The sequence below is a fragment of the Danio rerio genome, chromosome 8 (genome assembly GCF_049306965.1).
Source record: "Danio rerio strain Tuebingen ecotype United States chromosome 8, GRCz12tu, whole genome shotgun sequence".
Classification (NCBI taxonomy): domain Eukaryota; kingdom Metazoa; phylum Chordata; class Actinopteri; order Cypriniformes; family Danionidae; genus Danio; species Danio rerio.
The window spans coordinates 64,296,193-64,317,814 of record NC_133183.1 but is presented as its reverse complement, the minus strand read 5'-3'; the positions used below and the strand labels follow the sequence as shown (position 1 = coordinate 64,317,814).

Below are 21,622 nucleotides of genomic sequence, written 5' to 3'. Positions count from 1 at the left end.
AGTGGTCAGACATTGTTTATTAAAAAAGTGATCAAGGCTCAGAGGTGTTTCAAGGCACACACACACACACACACACACACACACACACACACACCTGAGAGTTAATATATTACTACCATACAAATATTAAAGATTAATTTAACAGTCAGAGAGCAGTCCAATCTCACAGCCCAGCACTGATACAGTGTGCTGAGCTTTAATATCACACACTACAGGCCGGATGTGTTGCTGAGTTTATCATCCACTGATTTCTATTGTACACACTGAAAAATATAATTGATCTAAAAACACACTGCATCATTAGAAACTGCATTAATAAAGTCAGCCGCTGAGGACACATGATGCTCATATTCAGTGATTTCTGGAGAGTCGTGATGCTGAATACAGCGGTACAGCACATTCTCCTGCACTCTGCTGTATTAGTGGGTTATAATAGCTCACAATATTACAGTGTTGATCAAGTAAAGGCAGTGTTGCTGACCTGTCTGAAAATCATGAAGACATATTTAACATAGCAAACGTTTGACTCGCAGTGCAGGTGCTGTATTACTGTGTCTGCAGAGATAGAGGATGCAGTACGAGCTCCTACTGTTACTGTGTTTGTGTGCGGTCACAGCTCCAGCGAGGCTCTACTCTATACATTAATAATTCCTTTAAAACAGTGTTTCTGCATCAGATCACACTCGCAAAATAACCCAAACTCTCCTCTTCATCTTCATCTTCATCATCATCATCAATGACCTCAGAGCTTCAGCTTGTGTTGCACATACATTACACTCCAGCATGCAGGATCTTACTGCTCAAACTGAGCACAGGATGACAGATCCTCTGGTCTGCGTGATCTGAACAGAACACTACATTCAGCTGAACCAGGCTAGAAATAGTGCCAATAGAAGGATGCATTATCAGTCACGGATCTTCAGAATGCATCGCAATCCTCTCTGGAGAACATTCTGAGCTTGGTTTATAACAGCAGAGGGCGCTCTAGGCTAGAGTTTAACAGCAGATGGCGCTCTAGGCTATATTTTTAACAGCAGATGGCGCTCTAGGCTATATTTTTAACAGCAGATGGCACTCTATGCTAGAGTTTAACAGCAGAGGGCGCTCTAGGCTAGAGTTTAACAGCAGAGGGCGCTCTAGGCTATTTTTTTAACAGCAGATGGCACTCTATGCTAGAGTTTAACAGCAGAGGGCGCTCTAGGTTAGAGTTTAACAGCAGAGGGCGCTCTAGGCTATTTTTTAACAGCAGATGGCACTCTATGCTAGAGTTTAACAGCAGAGGGCGCTCTAGGCTATTTTTTTAACAGCAGAGGGCGCTCTAGGCTTGTTTATAACAGCAGACGGCGCTCTGGGCTAGAGTTAAACAGCAGATGGCGCTCTAGGCTATTTTTTTAACAGCAGATGGCGCTCTAGGCTAGAGTTAAACAGCAGAGGGCACTCTAGGCTAGAGTTTAACAGCAAAGGAAGCTCTAGGCTAGATTTTTAACAGCAGAGGGAGCTCTAGGCTAGAGTTAAACAGCAGAGGGCACTTTAGGCTAGAGTTTAACAGCAAAGGGCGCTCTAGGCTAGTGTTTAACAGCAGGTGGCGCTCTAGGCTTGTTTTAACAGCAGATGGTGGGTAAAGTCTAGATAGGATACATGGCCGGCCGGTGTGATATGCACATCAATTTAGCAGCATTCTCTATGACACTGTATAACAATAATTATTATGTTTACAGTACTGTGACGGTTGGGTTTAGGGTTGGGGTGGGGGTAGGCATTAAAAATACAGTTTATTAGGTCATTTAATAGATAGCATCATTAATACTCAGTATAACTCCTGTTTTTACGGTACAGTGACAGCAAGGTTTAGTGTTGGGGAAGGGCTAAACGTTAATATAATTTAAATAACATAAATAACATAAATAATTCTCCTTAACTTCCGGCCACAACCATATTTGATCTAGCAACATCTCAGCTGGCGCTGTAGGCTAGTGTTTAAGAACAGATGGCGCTCTAGACTGGTTTTTGGCTAGTTTGTAAGCAGCAAGCAGTGCCAAATCGAGTAGAGGGCAGGGCTTTTTTACACATCATTCCCTCATAGCCAACTAACGATAAGAGGGGCGTGGCTAAGAATGTTGTAGCTGAAGCGTCAAATCAGCGTCACCAGAGAAGGAGCCGATCCAAACACAGAAGCAGATGCTCAGACTGAAGATTAGCAAAACTATAGAAGCTTTACTTCACATCAGGGATCAATCGTTCACCTGAAGAATATCAGCGTGTGCTAGCAAACCTTGATTTCACACAAACTTTAAACCTTTGCTAACTTTATCAACAATTAAGCAGAGTTTGGCTGTTTGTGAAGCGCACAGCGCCACCTGCAGGTGAAACGTAATCTCAGAATCTATTCGCGTGAGAATCCGGATGCATTCATAAAGAAATGTCAGAATCGGAGCGGAATCATCTGTGGGTTCGCTAATGCACTGATTCATCACCCCAGCCGAATTAAAGGTACTCTTGATATTAGTCTGATTCAGGAGCAATGCACCAAAGGCAGTCAGGAGAGGAGCAGTGTGCAAACGCGTGTGTGTCAGAGTGCGTTTGCTCATCGCGGCAGTGGCTGCAGAAAGCGGTGTGTGTGTCCAGAAAAGGAGTCCCAGTTCCTCCAGAGCACGGCGAGCAGCAGCACCAGCAGGAGCGAGGACACGGAGCGGCTGCGGGTCTTCATCAGCGGCAGCACACAGTTGGCCACGGCGGACACCAGCACCAGCAGCACCGCCATCAGCGCCAGCAGCACCGTCATCAGCTTGCCCAGCAGCGTGCGGGCGGTGGCGTTCTCCAGACCCTCCAGCTGCACCACCTGCTGCTGCTGCTGCTGGAGCTCCATCTTGGAGACACGCGTCTGACACGCCTCCAGAGCCTCCTGCACACACACACACTGGTCTTAATGCGCTGGGGGGATCACCTGGATGAGTTAGGGATGATGGAGTAGAGCGAGAGGTGGGGGGCTGCAGGTGAAGGTATGGGGGGTTAGGGATGGAAATGTATGGGGGGGGAGTTAAGGTTCAAAGTGTAGGGCAGGGAGGTTAGAGTTCAAGGTTTAGAGTGGAGGGGGGGGGTTACGGATGAAGGTGTAGAGCAGGGGTCACCAAACTTGTTCCTGGAGGGCCGGTGTCCTGCAGATTATAGGTCCAACCCAAATCAAACACACCTGAACAAACTGATCAGGGTCTTACTAGGTACACTTGAAACACCCAGGCAGGTGTGCTGAGGCAAGATGGAGCTAAACCCTACAGGGCACCGGACCTCCTGGAACAAGATTGGTGACCCCTGATGTAGAGTCTGGGGTAAGGGATGAAGGTGTTAAACGAGGGGGTTGCTTAAGGATGGGGGGTTAGGGATAAAGGCATCTAACAGGGGGGTTTAGGGGTACGGTATAGAGGGAAGTTAGGCGGGTTATGGATGAATGTGTAGAGTAGGGGCTTAGTGTATCAACTGGGTCAGTACAAACCATTAACTACTGCTAATAACTACATTAACACACACACACACACACCTGCAGGTCTCTGGCTCTCTCGTTGGACTGGTAAGCAATCTTCTCCTCCATGCTGGCCAGCTCCTGCTTCAGGTTCAGGATCTCATTCTGGTGGAGCTCTGTCAGGTCATTCACCTGCTCCTCTAGACGCTCACATCTACACACACACACACACACACACACACACACACACACACACACACACACACAGACACACACACAGACACACACACACACACACACACACACAAACACACAGTTCAATGTCTAAGGCAGTAGTGTGTGACTCTGTGGTGATGTTTATGAGTGACTGTGTGTGTGTGTGTGTGTGTGTGTGTGTGTGTGTGTGTGTGTGTGTGTGTGTGTGTGTGTGTGTGTGTGTGTGTGTGTGTGTGTGCTTTAGGTAATGAATAATATTCAGGAGAGCCGCATCATTACACATATTATTATTATTAATTCTTAATACAATATCTGCCGATATGAACATTAGCATTGAGGTGTTATGATGCAGTGTGTGACGGGACGAGAGGGAAATACAGAGTGAGATGTCAGGCTGTAATCAGCATGAGGGCATGTAAACAGAGACAGGATGTTCAGTTTAGGGGAACATGTTGATTTTCAGCTATTTCTGTGCTGTTATTATCAGAGAATCGCTGCACTGCCAGCTGGACATTTAGGGCAGAAGCATGTCTGTCTCCATCCTCACCATTTAAGAGGAAAAACGTCTAATTTTAGTCCATTTCAGGCCACAAATATGGAGAGGTCACGACCCAGAAATCTGCTGCAGGCCTGATTCTGAAGAGCTGAACAGTCTCCATACTACAGCTCGTGTGTGCCGTTGGTCAGAGGTAGAGCCGTGTCTACTGTTCACTAACACTACTCAGCTCGCTTTACCTTACAGTGCACATACTCCACATGAAGTTACCTCAGATATACTGCTCATATGAGGCAATGATGTGTGTGTGTGTGTGTGTGTGTGTGTGTGTGTGTGTGTGTGTGCGCACCTGAATCTGTCCTCCTGCAGTGTCTGCATCAGTACTGCGCACTCCTCCCTGCAGCTGCTCTTCAGCTCCTCCAGCTGCTCCTCCAGCTGTGCCTGCACCTCCTGCAGCTCCTGCACCTCCTGCAGCAGCACTTCCAGCCCCCCACCGGTCCCTCTGGAGCTGGGCGGTCCTCCAGGGGCCCCGGGGCCGCAGTGAGCCTCCGCGGAGCCCGAGGTGGCGCTGGAGCAGTCGTCCTCGCTGCCGAACTTCGGGCTGTGCTGCAGGCGTGCGGTGGCGGAGCCCAGTGAGCGTCCCGTGGCCCCGTCCTCCACATCCTCGGCCCCGTCCCGCAGCGCGCTGATGTTGTCTGCGCTGCCGAAGCGGTGGCGAAACAGCGAGGCGATCTCGCGTGGTTTGGAGGCCACGCCTCTGACGCTGTCGACCACGCCCCCGCTGAGCCCCGTCATCACGCCGCGCAGGTTCTGCTGCATGTCCCGCAGCACGTCTTTGGGCTGCCGCTGCACCCCGCTGTGCTCCACATCCCGCAGCCGCCGGTGGCAGTGCTCTAGCTTACGCTGCAGCTGCGCAATACTCGCCGCAGACTTCTGGTTCTTCTTCTCAAACACCTGAAGATGTGGACAAAGAAGCAGATGACAGTCCCGGCGGGGATTGACATGAGGGTGAGTGATGAATTATGAATGTGTGTGTGTGTGTGTGTGTGTGTGTGTGTGTGTGTGTGTGTGTACCTGTTTGATGCGTGCGCTCTGCTGTTTGTCGTTGGCATTGCTGGCCAGTTTGAGGTACTCGGCCACGTTGTCGTCGCGTGCCGCCTGCTCGATGCGCAGCTGCTCCGTGAGCTTCAGGATCTTCTGCTGCAGCTGCGCCAGGGCCTGCCGCGTGCGCTGCGGGTCCACACACACACACCGGCTGCGCTGTGGGTCCACACACACACACACCTCCTCTGAGGACAGCAGAGACGCGTCCGCACCGAAAGAGGCCAGAGTCGCCTGAGCCACTGCACCCTCCAGCCGCTCGATCTGCACGCACACACACACACACACACACACACACAGTCAGGGCACTTCTTGAAAAACAGGCCCGTGTGTGTTTCTGCTGACAAGATGAAGAAATCACACACTTCTGCAATCAAAAGCAGACAGAGGCTAACACAGGTCACCATCTCTATCACACACACACACACACACACACTCTTGTACAGCTATCTTTATGCTCTCCTCTCCTCATGTTTCTACTACTACATTTGGTCCTCACAACGTAAGGAATACAGGGTCCGAATACAAACACACACACACACTAATACAGAACACACAAACACACTCACATGTCACACACTCACAAGATACTCTTATACACACACATTCTCTTCCTCACCACACAATCACATATATACACACCCTCACACACACTCACACAGATACTCACACACATGCACACTCTCGCTCACACACACAGACACACTCTCACACAGATATTCAGACACACACTTTCCTCTCGTTTGGCCTACAGACACTTCTCCTGATTGTGCGCAGCTCTTGGCAGAGGCAGCAGTGTGTGTTAACCGCATGCCTGGGTTATTAGAGTTGCCCAACACTGAATATAATGCTGTAACATGTGTTTTACTGCAGATGCTGAGCTGTTGCTCATATAACACACACACACACACACACACACACTCACACACACACACACACACACATTTTTTACGACACACAAAATCCTAAATATGTATTAATGAAAGAATTAAATGACAAAAATACAAATAATAAAGTGAAAATGTCCTGTATATGTACACAAAACTAACTGGGACATGAATTAAGCAGCACCCTACTCCCTATGCTGACATGATAAAATATAGTCACTGCCTATATAATCTGTACAAATGACCTGTAAACAACAGTTTGTGTATAAAACTGACATCCTAAAATCTGAAAACTGACAACAGGGGAAATTTTACAGTGTAAACTAAACATGAAGGTGTGTGTGGAACACACAGATCAACACACAATACACACAGATGCTCATCTTTCCACCTGAGCATGGTAATCTGGAGCCGCTTCACACAGAGCGAGCTGAACACTGAGGTCAGTCTGCAGATAAAGACTCTGTCTGATCATCAAGTCTCAGTCTGTCTGTCACAAAACACAACACAGCCTTGCATCTGACACACATCTGACCCACATCTGACCCACATCTGACCCACTCAACATGAGCATGAGCAGGCGCAGAGGAGACATGAGCTAAAGATGTGCTGCAAATATCTGTATATTCCATTACATAATATTTCACTACACTCTCAAATAACCGCGCTGGGTTGTATAAACCTGATGTTGGGTCAAATATGAACATAAGGTTAAAAAAGTACTTTAAATTTCAATGAACAACAATAATATTAATATTAATAACAATAATAATCACCCAGGAGTGAACTATAGACTATTTTTGTGTTTGATGGTTGTAAATAATAAAGAATGTTTAACAAATAAAATTATTAAAATAACCTAAGAGTGGGGTTTGTGCATGTCTAACCCAACGCTGGGTCAATACAATACACAGCTTTTCATATAAACCAAGGAAACGACACTAATGTTGGTTTTATATTCGCTTATTTACCTGTCTCTATAATATTCACCACGCTACTTTAACTCATGCCAGCATGACTTGTACACAACATTAACACTGTCTAATTGACTGTGATCAATGCTGGACTGTGATAGTCATTGGCTGCTAATCTGATTTCCCTATTTAGAATTAGCAAAGAAAACTTTCCTGACATGATATTATTTAGGAGAAAGTCTGAATTTCCCAATATAACACAGCTTTACCGCTATCCGGAGCTGTGAGATGATTCTGGCGTGTTTCAGCAGCTCTGACGTCACTCAGCAGAACATGAGTCAAGCGGACGTAAAGGAAAGCATGCAGAAGAACACCGGAGAGCGAAAGATCAGTCACATCCTGCGCTCACATCCGCCCTGTCTCTCTATACCACATACATGTATCTGTCTATTTCCTCCCTCTCTCTCTCTCTCTAGAACTCATCGTGTGCTGTAGCCCTCTCTCTCTCTCTCTCTCTCTCTCTCTCTCTCTCTCTCTCTCTCTCACCTTGTCGTTCCTCTTCCCGCGCAGTATCTGCTCCCAGTGCATCCTCGCCCGGTGTGTGTGTGTGTGTATGTGCGCGCGTGTCCTGTCGGTAGTCGCCGGTTTCTCTCTACTGAACTTCTACAAACTTGTTTTGGAATCTCCGCCGAAGCCCCGCCCACTGACGTCACCGGCGCGGAGCTTTAAACATGACATCATCCCTGATTCCACAGCGCACAACAGACATTACAGACAGATAAGCAAGAACACATGCAGCGTTACGTCATCCTTATTGGGCTAATTATATATGTTTTTTTAATATTATTATTATTACTAACAATGTGTATTTATTTATTTTTTACACCTGGCAATGTTTATAGATGATTGTATACTGTTAAAACTGTTAAAAGGTGTAAAATAAATGCTGGATAAGCTAGCGGTTCCTTCCACTGTGGCGACCCCAAATAATAAAGGGACTAAGCCGAAAAGAAAATGAATGAATATATATATATATATATATATATTTGGGGCGACACGGTGACACAGTGGGTAGCACTGTCACCTCACAGCAAGAAGGTGTGTGTTTAATTTCAGTGTCAGTATTTAGCTGTTTTGTGTATTATATTTATTTATTTTGGTCTGTTTTCCAGCATGGTTTCAGTTGTACACCTCGTGGGCTCATATATTAATAATGCATCATCAATAATAATTCAAAAGGATGAGAGTAAATAACAGTATCTGTCTCGTTTTTAAAGCTCCAGTTGTGTGTTTATCTATCGAGACTTGGCAACACACCGCTCAAAGAGTCCGCGGCAGCAGCTGAAGGAGAGCGTCACATTTCTAACATCGCTGTCCAGATCTGAGATCTTGTAAGCCGGTGTGTTCAGTTTGTGGCTCAGAGTCGGCTCCGTAACGACACTGATGTTAATCTCTGCAGCTCAAAGTGAACACACAGCTTCAAACAGAAGCGTAACGTTACTGTTCAGACATTCACCTGGGTCATGAAGCTGTATTAAAGTGATGTACGGGGAGTCCAGACGTCTCAGCACTGCTCAGCACAGAACACAACTGAACGTACAGCAGACAGAGGAAAACACTGTACAAAAGCACACACACTGCATATAAACACACCTGACAATCTGCATGTGTGTGTGGAGGAGTCTGAACACAAACTCTGACTCGTGTGTATGTGTGTGTGTGTGTGTGTGTGTGTGTGTGTGCTCATGTTCCCGCCAGGTTTACTGTATAAACTCCATCTTTTGCATAGGAGCAGATGTCAGGGCTGTTTTGTGTGTTATAAATGATAATAAATGACAAGACAAACCCACTGCCGGACCAGTCAAACCCGTCTGATCAACCCAGCCCTGTGGAACTGCTCTCTCTCTGTGTTAAGGAATAATGCACAGTCAGCCAGAGGAGCAGTTTCAGCATCACCAGATAACAGAACCTGACATGATCATGACTCCAGGAGAGGAACACTGCAGTAATGTGGACACAGAACAAGCTCACTGCCATCCACCGTCAGAGAATTACAGCACAAATCATCAACTGAGGATCAAAACTGCAGAGTTTGGAGATGTTTGGACTAATTGAAACACAAAAAGTGTTAAATAAGAGTATTTTGTTCCTATATATAAGGCAGTGTCTCCAGCAGTCTACAGAATATCTGCTTTAGTGTTCAACAGGAAGAAAGAAGCTGGTGTAGAAGCACTGGAGGGAGAGGAGGTGATGAGGAGGTGTTGATGTGTGGGTGGACTGCGCCTTTACATGAGCTCCAGTGTTTATTGGTGAATATATGATGGACTGAGGAGACCAGAACTCAACATACAGAACAATTCAGCAGACAGAAACACCAGTATCTACTGTCGGTCTGCAGAATTAACATGAGAATGGAGGAGGTGCGAGAGCTGGGTCACACACACACACACACACACACACACACACACACACACACACACACACACACACACACACACTGCTCATGTCTGAAATACACAGATACCACAGCGTTCTGAAGGTCTCTCATCAGTCAGTTCAACATTACAGAATAAACTCTCTGTATTCAGGGTAAATATTACTATCATTCACTCATTCATTTTCCTTCAGCTTAGTGGCTTTATTCATCAGGGGTCACCACAGCGGAATGAACCACCAACTATTCCAGCATAAGTTTTACACAGCGGATGCCTTTACAGCTGCAACCCAGTGCTGGGAAACACCCATACACACTCATTCTCTCTCTCACACACACACACACACACACACACACACACAAACTCATACACTATGGCCAGTGTAGTTGATCAGTTCTCCTATAGCGCATGTGTTTGGACTGTGGGGAAAACTGGAGCACCCGGAGGAAACCCACACCAACACGGGGAGAACATGCAAACTCCACACAGAAACACCAACTGACCCAGCCGAGACTCAAACCAGCGACCTGAGTGCTGTGAGGCCACAGTGCAACACCACTGAGCCACCGTGACAACCATTATTAATGTCAGTGCAGTGAATTATGCAGTGTGTGTGTGTGTGTGTGTGTGTGTGTGTGTGTGTGTGTGTGTGTGTGTGTGTGTGTGTGTGTGTACACAAAGGCCCATCTAAGAAGGTGGAAATCCTCTTTACTGTTGCTTTAAGAGTCTATAACAATGCCTTATTCATCATCACCGGACAATTACATAAGTGACCGTGTTGCCCCGAGTACACACACACACACACACACACACACACACACACAAACACACACACTAATACTCCAGAATAATGTTAATTATTGCTGAATGCATGATTGTTCTGCAGGGTTGGGTGATTAACTCTTTGAAGGTCCTTTAAGGCAGTATTGAGCGGTACTGAACAGATTCCTGAGCTGCCGTCTTCACCGTGAGAAAAGAAACAGCAAATAAAGCATCAGGCGTCGCTCTCCAGCCGCCAACAGGGCTCACTTCTGATAATTATCTGTGCATCTCTAGTTATACGCTGCTGCTTGATTAAGCGCTATCATGTCTGCAGTGACAGTGTTCAGCATCACAGTGAAATGATGACAGGAATGATTCAGACATGATCCTGCTCCACTGCTGATTTCAGCATGCTCTAACATGACCTGGAGATCCTCCTCTCTGCTGCACATATCGGGCCCGACACATGCACATCACATTTATCATTTGATTATGTCTGTCTTGTTGTCAACTAAACTCTTAATCAGGGACAGGGCTGAAGATGATGAGAAGATGCTGAGAGTTCACGGCTCAACATGAAGAAAGATCAGCCAGCCTGTCAGACAAACATTCCCAGGCAGAATTCTGGCCCAGATTGGGCATAAATCTGGCCCAGCAGGCATTCATCCGGCACTGGCCTACAGCCGAACATGGCCCTGGTTTGGCAGAGGTGGCACCGTCTTTAAGGCAGCACACAATACTTGGGCCAGATGATAATAACTGATATGTGCTGACATGCACACACGGCCTGTCTTGACCCACATCTAAATACAGATTTATTCATTTTCTTGTTGGCTTAGTCCCTTTAATAATCAGGGGTCGCCACAGCGGAATGAACCGCCAACTTATTCGGCATATGTTTTACGCAGCGAATGCCCTTCTAGCTGCAACCCATCACTGGGAAACACCCATACACACTCATTCACACACTACGGCCAGTGTAGTTGATCAGTTCCCCTATAGCGCATGTGTTTGGACTGTGGAGGATCCCCACGCCAACACGGGGAGAACATGCAAACTCCACACAGAAACACTAACTGACCCAGCCGAGACTCAAACCAGCAACCTTCTTGCTGTGAGGCCACAGCACTACCTACTGCGCCACCGCGTCACCCTACATTGTTATCATTTTCAACTACAGAACATTAACTCTGCTAATCAGGGCACAAACACGCGACACACCAACATATCTGGCCCAGTTCAGGCTCAGTTACGGGTTACTGACTTGGCTCCATGTCTGACCCCTGTATGAAAGCCAGACTTGGTCCAGTCGTGTACCGTAAGTCACTGCAGCATGTGGGCCAAGCGGAAGCTGATAGTGTGGGCCAGAGCTGGGCCAGAGATATTTTGCTCAGTGGGTTGCTAACGATGCGTCAGTGTTTACAGCATGTTCTCGTGTCGTTAGCATGTTTTGGCAAATTACTTAAGCGTTTTAATATTGCTAATTTAAATTAGCTTGATGCTAGCACATTATTAGCATGGTTAGCTAATTTCTACAATGTTTCCAGCATATTCCGAATACAGGGCATGCTGTTAGCATTAATAGCGCGCTCTAGTACATGGCTGACATGTTTTAACAATGTTAGCGTTGATGGATTAGCATGTCGCTAGCACATTTCTAGCATATTTTAGTAAATTAGCGAGCTTTAGTGAAGTAGATTGTTGCTAGCATGTTTAACACATTTCTTACTTAAAACAAAAGACAAACCAATCAGAACAATGTGCTGAACTTGAAGGAAAAGCGGAGATCAGTGGAGACTAAACGAACACACGGTGATGTTAATCTCGCTACGCTGCTTTCAGAACTGCCCCGCTAACTATATCAGGCTTTACAATGTTTCCTCAATGTCCCTGTTAAGTCATACAGAGCTATTTTCTGGATCATTTGCATGTTTTAACAGTTTTAACTAATTTGTTTTGATGAAGTTTCAGTCATACGCCATATTAATGAGACACCTATTATGCAGAACTCACTATTATACAGTGTGTGTGTGTGTGTGTGTGTGTGTGTGTGTGTGTGTGTATCTCCAGCAGCCTCTAATGTCATCAGAGGGGGAAAGCCCCGCCCACTAGTGCCCATCATCTCATTAGCATGTCCAGCAGCCCTGAGTGAGAAGCAGCCGTCTGTCCATTCGCCATAAGAGTGTTTGAGCTGCTGAAGATGATGTCAGCATAGACTAAGAGGATTATAGATGTGGAGCTTTAGATGAACAGAGACAGGAGCCACATCACACACACTCACACTGAAGCACACACACACACTTGACTAGCACTCACAACACACACACTGCTGTTTCACATCTGTCGCACAGCCGTCTGTAGCTCCGCCCTCTTCTGAAAAGAGCACAATCTCATTTGCATTTAAAGCGACACAAACACACACACACACACACACACACACACACACACTGAACTCACGGTGCCGGTGGGTGAGGTGGACGGCGAGGGGTCAGGTGTGATCAGGTTGAGAATCACGTCCATTGGAGAAATCATTGATCCAGCAAACATCTACAGCTTCACTCAGAGTTTGTCACACACACACACACAGCGCTTACAGCACACACACACACACACACACAGCATGAGGAGCCGCAGCGCATGAGAAGGGTTTTGTCTCGCTCAGAGCAGATCTGGGAAACTAATGAGCTGCTCATTCATGGCTTTACAGCTATTCAAGAGCTCAGCCAATCAGAGGACAGCACCCACTGCCTCAGCCAATCACAAATCAGCACCCCAAAACCATCATCAACACTAATGATGCAGTGGCACCTACATGAGACATGCGTGTGTGTGTGTGTGTGTGTGTAATGGGGTGAGAGGGTGTGTGTGTGTGTGTGTGTGTGTGTGTGTGAGTGTGTGTGTGTGCCAGATCTCCTGAATGGAGCAGAGTGAGACTCTTATATAACAGCAGACCTCATTCAGAATGAGAGAGAGAAACTCTTCTCAATCAACACACACACACACACACACACACACACACACACACACACACACACACACACACACACACACACACACACACACACACACACACACACACACTTGTTAGTCAAAGAATCCAGCTTTATCATTCACTCATTCTCCTTCGGCTTAGTCCCTTTATTAATCAGGGGTCGCCACAGTGGAATGAACCACCAACTATTCCACAATATGTTTTACACAACGGATGCACTGGGAAACACCCATACACCCTTAATCACACACACACACACTCATACACTACGGCCAGTGTAGTTGATCAGTTCCCCTATAGTGCATGTGTTTGGACTGTGGGGGAAACCGGAGCACCCGGAGGAAACCCACACCAACACGGGGAGAACATGCAAACTCCACACAGACACACACACTGACCCAGCCCACTGAAGACCCCTCAGCGTCTGCTCAACACCAGCAGAGCAGCAGTGAAGGACACACTACAGAAGAAGAGTGGTGAGGATTACACTCCACCTTATAGCCTGCAGATCACACACACACACACACACACACGTGCACGCGCGTGCCACATTCCAACAACATTCCTCACCTATCAGGCAGATCACATGATTATCTAACAGATGATGTCATTAAGCTGCAGGTTTTTACCTGGAGTTTACCTGAAGTACCAGTTCACACACACACACACACACACACACACACACACACACACACACACACACACACACACAGCTTGAGTGTCAGCGTGTCCGGAAAGCTCCAGAAGTGTTTTCTCTGCTCTCCAGCAGGTTATCGGGGTTCAGTCTTATATAACGCTGCTGTTTGTGTGTGTGTCTTCATCTGAAATTAAACCAATTAGTGACTCAAACAACACACACTCCTCAACACACACAAACAACACACACTCCTCAACACACACTCCTCAACACACACAAACAACACACACTCCTCAACACACACTCCTCAACACACACAAACAACACACACTCCTCAACACACACAAACAACACACACTCCTCAACACACACTCCTCAACACACACAAACAACACACACTCCTCAACACACACTCCTCAACACACACAAACAACACACACTCCTCAACACACACAAACAACACACACTCCTCAACACACACAAACAACACACACTCCTCAACACACACAAACAACACACACTCCTCAACACACACTCCTCAACACACACAAACAACACACACTCCTCAACACACACTCCTCAACACACACAAACAACACACACTCCTCAACACACACAAACAACACACACTCCTCAACACACACAAACAACACACACTCCTCAACACACACAAACAACACACACTCTTCAACACACACAAACAACACACACTCCTCAACACACACAAACAACACACACTCCTCAACACACACAAACAACACACACTCCTCAACACACACTCCTCAACACACACAAACAACACACACTCCTCAACACACACAAACAACACACACTCCTCAACACACACTCCTCAACACACACTCCTCAACACACACAAACAACACACACTCCTCAACACACACAAACAACACACACTCCTCAACACACACTCCTCAACACACACAAACAACACACACTCCTCAACACACACAAACAACACACACTCCTCAACACACACTCCTCAACACACACAAACAACACACACTCCTCAACACACACTCCTCAACACACACAAACAACACACACTCCTCAACACACACTCCTCAACACACACAAACAACACACACTCCTCAACACACACAAACAACACACACTCCTCAACACACACAAACAACACACACTCCTCAACACACACAAACAACACACACTCCTCAACACACACTCCTCAACACACACAAACAACACACACTCCTCAACACACACTCCTCAACACACACAAACAACACACACTCCTCAACACACACAAACAACACACACTCCTCAACACACACAAACAACACACACTCCTCAACACACACAAACAACACACACTCTTCAACACACACAAACAACACACACTCCTCAACACACACAAACAACACACACTCCTCAACACACACAAACAACACACACTCCTCAACACACACTCCTCAACACACACAAACAACACACACTCCTCAACACACACAAACAACACACACTCCTCAACACACACTCCTCAACACACACTCCTCAACACACACAAACAACACACACTCCTCAACACACACAAACAACACACACTCCTCAACACACACTCCTCAACACACACAAACAACACACACTCCTCAACACACACAAACAACACACACTCCTCAACACACACTCCTCAACACACACAAACAACACACACTCCTCAACACACACAAACAACACACACTCCTCAACACACACAAACAACACACACTCCTCAACACACACAAACAACACACACTCTTCAACACACACAAACAACACACACTCCTCAACACACACAAACACACATGCTTTACGCTGGACACACACACACTGAACAAACACCATTCACACAGCTGCCAGCTTCATCTATTATCTTGATCTACGTTTGTTTGTCTGCGCTGCTCATTGGCTGCAGTGGAGAGTTTGGTTTGTGTTGGCGTTTGGGTTTTGTTGTTCATTTTCCTCCATTTAATAAACCAGAGGACAGCTGCAGTACTGCCGATGCCGCCGTGACCATCCCCATCACTGTATGAACAGCTGAAAGACAGACAGACTAATGAGCGTTTGGTTTTGACCAATCACAAACGACTGGGCCATCTGGGCCAATCAGAGCAGAGTACAGCAATATGGACCAATCAGAGCAGAGTACAGCAATCTAGACCAATCAGAGCGGAGTACAACAATCTGGGCCAATCAGAGCAGAGTACAGCAATCTGGGCCAATCAGAGCAGAGTACAGCAATATGGACCAATCAGAGCAGAGTACAGCAATCTAGACCAATCAGAGCGGAGTACAACAATCTGGGCCAATCAGAGCAGAGTACAGCAATCTGGGCCAATCAGAGCAGAGTACAGCAATCTGGACCAATCAGAGCAGAGTAGAGCTATCTGACCAATCAGAGGAGAGTACAGCAATCTGGGCAAATCAGAGCGGAGTAGAACCACCTGACCAATCAGAACAGAAAACAGCCATCAGAGCAATCAGGGTAGAGTAGAACTATCTGACCAATTATGAGTAAAGTAGAGCTATCTGACCAATCAAAAAGAGTAGAACTATCCAACCAATCACAACAGAGAGATACCGTCTGACCAATCAGAGCAGCGTAGAGCTTTTCGACCAATCAGAGCAGAGTGAAACCATTCAACCAATCAATAAAGAGTATAAAACTATCTGACCAATCATAGCCAAATAGAGCTATCCAACCAAAGCAGAGAGCCATCCGACCAATCAGAGCAGAGCAGAGCCATCCAATCAATCAAAGCAGAGAGAAGCCATCTGACCAATCAGCAAATAGTAGGGCTATCTGACGAATCCAAGCCAAGTAGAGATATTTGACCAATCAGAGCAGAGAGAAGCCCTCTGACCCAACCACATTAGATTAGAGCTATCTGACCAATCAGAGCAGAGAACAGCTATCCAACCAAAGCAGAGAGAAGCCATCTGACCAATCAGCAAATAGTAGGGCTATCCGACGAATCAGAGCCAAGTAGAGATATTTGACCAATCAGAGCAGAGAGAAGCCCTCTTATTGTTGACAGATGAAGAGACTCGAGTGAATCTGATGCTGAATATATGAACACATGAATCATTTACACACACACACACACACACACACACACACACACAGGTCATCAGGCTACTGTATATACACAGACTACAGCAACACTCGATCCCCAACACTGACCTGCCAAACAGCAGCAGTATCACGAGCTGAAGGAGAAACAGCTGCAGTGCACCCTGAGGAACAGCAGAGGGAGACACTGAGACACACACACACACACACACACACACACATGCCCAATCTTTCGCATTTTCACATTGAGCTGCTTTATTGGCATGCCAAATAACTGTACAGTCGTATTGCCAAAGCAGTGCAGCGCCGCTGCGAACAAACAGGACAGAGCAAAAGGGCAGCAGAGCAAACAGACATGAACATAAACAAAACACAGAGAAGACAAACATCAAGAACAGAAACGTGAAAACATTCAAATAGAGTTGCCAATCTCTCTCTCTCTGTCTCTCTCTCGGCAGAGATGTGTTCACACTCGCTCAGGTCAGCGATGACTTCAGGGTGTTGGCAGTGACAGCAGCCTCTAAACAGGAAACAGGAAACAGGCAGCGGCTTCTCTCTCTCAGATCACACATTTCTCACACCTTCAGTCACACACACACACACACACACACACACACACACACACACTACAGCACGAGAGTCAGTTCTGCATGATAGCTGCTCTTTAATCAGTGATAGGTGTGTGAGAGTGTCTGTGGCGGCTGGAGCGGGTCAGTCTGATATGTAAAAGCAGAGCAGGTTCAGGTCTGACAGGCAGGAGCTGAGCCGCCAACTATTCCAGCATATGTTTTTTTCATAGCGGATGCCCTTCCAGCTGCAACCCAGCACTGGGAAACACCCATACACACTCATACACTACGGACAATGTAGTACATCAGTTCCCCTATAGCGCATGTGTTTGGACTGTGGGGGAAACCGGAGCACCCGGAGGAAACACACGCCAACACGGGGAGAACATGCAAACTCCACACAGAAACACCAACTGACCCAGCCGAGACTCGAACCAGAGACCTTCTTGCAGTGAGGCCACAGTGGAACACCACAGAGCCACCGTGCCGCCAACATATTATTTTCCTTAGAAATGTGTGTCAAAACTTGATGACAAGCAGCAAATCAGTAAAGGCGTGTGGAGATTTCCTGCTGAGGAGATCACAACGAGGAGCAGGATACTCCATTAATCATCACATTATCTGTCAAAACAGCAGCATAATAACACACACACACACACACACACACACACACACACACTGATCACATGTGTAGAGTTACCTGTGAGTATTGTCTGCGCAGACTGAATCTCTGGACCATCCTGACCAACACAGTGAGCGAGTACAAAAGAAACACTTGCAGACGCAAACACACACACACACACACACACACACACACACACACACACACGCACACATCTCTCTGTGTACGTCTCTTTCTCTCTTTCACACATGCACATCCTCTCCCTCAACCACACACACTCATGATCAGCAGCGGTGTGTGTGTGTGTGTGTGTGTGTGTGTGTTTACAGTGTGCAGCAGCGCCCTCTGCTGCTCAAACACAGACTCACACGCCACTTGTTTGCTTCATCATGATGATTCTTTACTATCCTCCTAATGTTCTTGTTTACGAAAGGCTTAAAGGCTTTCTGATTTACCGGAGTGTGTGAAATCTCACAATTAAAATAGTTCATGCTGCAATGCATGCTGGGTGTGGCAGAGTACAAAAATCCCAGCATGCACTGCAGTATGAACACATGCTATAGTGTACTGCCACTTCAGTGTTCATCATCTGGGGTCTGTTCTCCGTACGTGGATTACTCAGTGAGCTGGATTTGGTTATTGACGATTTGACATGATTCAGGATCGTTTCGTCCTTCAAAATTGATCCGAGAGTTGCTGTCATAGCAACAGTTCTGGTAGCTCAAACCTGGTCGGGAGCAGGTTCAGTTCATATAAACAGGATTATATCGGGTCAGTTCAACACAGAAAGTATGTGCCGAATTCTGATGTTTTCTCACAGTAGTAGTTATATACACTTGGGAAAATAGTAAATATTGTTAAACTATATATATAAAGTTATAGTCATTAATAAAATAAATAAAGTTATACATATTAATAAAACGTATGCAATCTGCACTGCTGAAATGAAAGTACAGAGACTGCCACCTGCTGGTGCACAGAGAAAACTTATAGATGTGAACTTTTTAGATGGCTTAGTACAGTTTGTGTATGATAATAGACCTGCACAATATCTGACTTCTAAAAGCAATAATACATGTATGCAGTCATGAACATGTTTTGATAACTAACATGACGGTGATTTGATGCATTATAAAAGTTGCAGACGCCTTTACCAATATTAAAATGCTTTAGTAAACATGCAGTTATTCTTGACAGCGATAAATAAACCGGCTACTATAACACTACTATAATAAAAGAACATCCGCTCTAACTGTAAAACTAAATAAACTGCTGACACATGACAGGCCTGCAGCCCACAACAAAGGTGGAGAGTTATTGCGTGTCATATTTAACAAACTTCCCAGAGATGGGTTGTGGCTGGAAGGGCATCCGCTGGGTAAAAACTTGCTGGTTAAGTTGGCGGTTCATTCCGCTGTGGCGACCCCGGATTAATAAAGGGACTAAGCCGACAAGAAAATGAATGAATGAATGAATATTTAGCAAACTGTTGACTGCGAATATGATGTAATTTTGCTCACATGGATAATTGAATATTAATCAGATGATGTCATTACGCTGCTGTGCCGTCAGCCAATCGCTGCATTGCCGATCATGATTTGGAGGATGGAGAGATCTGTCCTTCACAACACACACACAACGATCTCAGATCAGTTCATCCAGACACTTTAATCTGATACACAAACTTGTTTGAAGAACCAAATCAGCGAGAGATCAGTTATCAAGATGAACAGATCCAGGATCTGCCAAATCATCCTAGATCATTTTGGCGAGGTACAAAGGACAGACCCAAGGAGAGCAGACGGAGCTGTACAAGGCCTGGGTCATCATCAACCAGCAGAACTGCTGCATTCTGACAGTGAGCTGCAGCTGTACGGCAGGGTGTGTGGACACACACGTCTACAGTTCACTCTGAGCATTCAGTGTTCAGTGTAATTCAGCATGTTGATCTGCTGAAATGATCAGTGCAGTCAGACAGCAGTGATGTGTGTGATTCAGCAGAGCAGGAGCTGATCTCCTCACTCCATTCAGCTCTTCTGACGGCTGATAGCCAGAGGCATCTGCGGTTGGCATTACATCAGTGTGCTGTACGGGAAAAGTTACCTTTTTCTATTTTTGGACTTTTGAATTTGGCATCCTCCCGCACAACACCACATATTCACTACTCACCCGCTCATCTCTTTATGCAATCAGGAACCCGCGTGACGTCATGTGTGATGTGGGCTGGTAACTCCTCTGTATAGTCTCCTTTTCAGAAATAATGAGAAGCAAGATTACTGTGCTCGCTTGAAGGAGAAACTGTCTTCACTCATCATTTCTGAACACAAGACGATTTGTGTGTTGCTTGTCTAGAAAACGCTTCTTGATGTAAGAGTTTGTAGATATCTGGACTAGAAGCAGGACAGAAGCTCTGAGAGTCGCATTACTGCAGTGTGTTTTACACACGACATCAGAGAGACGAACACATGACCACTGAAACTCTACAGCTAAACTCAGAGCAGACTGTGACCACACACACACACACACACACACACACACACACACACACACACACAGACACACACACACACACACATATAAGAGGAAAGATGCATCTGCTTACCGTCATCAGCACACAGAAGAGCTCAGATCAATCGCTCACAATAAAGATCTGATGTGTGTTTTTATTTGCTGTGTGTGTGTGTGTGTGTGTGTGTGTGTGTGTGCTCCTGCTTTGTTCCTCTCTGCTGCTGCGCCTGTCTGTCAGCCGGCTGTGTGTGTGTGTGTGTGTGTGTGTGTGTGTGTGTGTGTGTTCTGCAGTGTATTGTGTGGATTGTATTCAGTGGTGTGTAAACTTGCGGCCGTGAAAGTCTCATTGTGTGGAGCTGAATAACATCAGTGTGTGTGTGTGTGTGTGTTCACATCCAGAGCCTTCTGCACAGGAGACACACACTGGTACACACTGAAAATAATATAACACAAATAACAGAGAGATGATGTGAGAATAACACTGGAATAATGAATACAGGCGACGCGGGGGCGCAGTAGGTAGTGCTGTGGCCTCACAGCAAGAAGGTCTCTGGTTTGAGTCTCGGCTGGGTCAGTTGGTGTTTCTGTGTGGAGTTTGCATGTTCTCCCCGTGTTGGTGTGGGTTTCCTCCGGGTGCTCCGGTTTCCCCCACAGTCCAAACACATGCGCTATAGGAGAACTGATCAACTACACTGACTGTATTGGATGAGTGTGTATGGGTGTTTACCAGAGATGGGTTGCAGCTGGAAGCGCATCCGATGCGTAAAAACGTGCTGGATAAGTTGGCAGTTCATTCTGCTGTGGTGACTTCTGATTAATAAAGGAACTAAGCCAAAAAGAAAATGAATGAATAATGATTACATGTGTGTATAGATTAAATATCTGGGGGAAAACAGAAGAGAGATACACTGCAAAATACACACACACACACACACACA

General features: G+C 46.2%; 1 protein-coding gene across 5 annotated transcripts; it reads right to left on the bottom strand.

The window, feature by feature from the left end:
- On the bottom strand, window positions 1-20,956 carry tmcc1a (transmembrane and coiled-coil domain family 1a). 5 transcript variants are annotated; one of them, XM_073911369.1, is made up of 6 exons: window positions 20,779-20,956; window positions 20,346-20,423; window positions 5,244-5,534; window positions 4,519-5,123; window positions 3,536-3,671; window positions 1-2,902 (listed from the first exon to the last, which is right to left on the bottom strand). In XM_073911369.1, the coding sequence occupies exons 4-6, from the start codon at window positions 4,986-4,988 to the stop codon at window positions 2,585-2,587; spliced, it is 924 nt and encodes a 307-aa protein (XP_073767470.1). In that variant the 5' UTR covers window positions 4,989-5,123; window positions 5,244-5,534; window positions 20,346-20,423; window positions 20,779-20,956; the 3' UTR covers window positions 1-2,584. The 5 variants fall into 5 exon arrangements, with proteins under 5 accessions (XP_073767470.1, XP_068079354.1, XP_009302642.1 ...); XM_068223253.2 differs by lacking the exons at window positions 20,346-20,423; window positions 20,779-20,956 and adding an exon at window positions 18,255-18,430; XM_009304367.5 differs by lacking the exons at window positions 20,346-20,423; window positions 20,779-20,956 and adding an exon at window positions 12,726-12,950.
- Between the last annotated feature and the right edge of the window lie 666 nt (window positions 20,957-21,622).

What these genes read in the sequence shown, in the direction of transcription:
- tmcc1a (XM_009304367.5), bottom strand. Translation starts at nt 12,815, where the DNA reads ATGTTTGCTGGATCAATGATTTCTCCAATGGACGTGATTCTCAACCTG. An exon ending in CCACCTCACCCACCGGCACC is followed by an intron (nt 5,535 to 12,725) that starts GTGAGTTCAGTG and finishes GTGTGCGTGCAG; the next exon opens with ATCGAGCGGCTGGAGGGTGC. An exon ending in AGAGCGCACGCATCAAACAG is followed by an intron (nt 5,124 to 5,243) that starts GTACACACACAC and finishes CCACATCTTCAG; the next exon opens with GTGTTTGAGAAGAAGAACCA.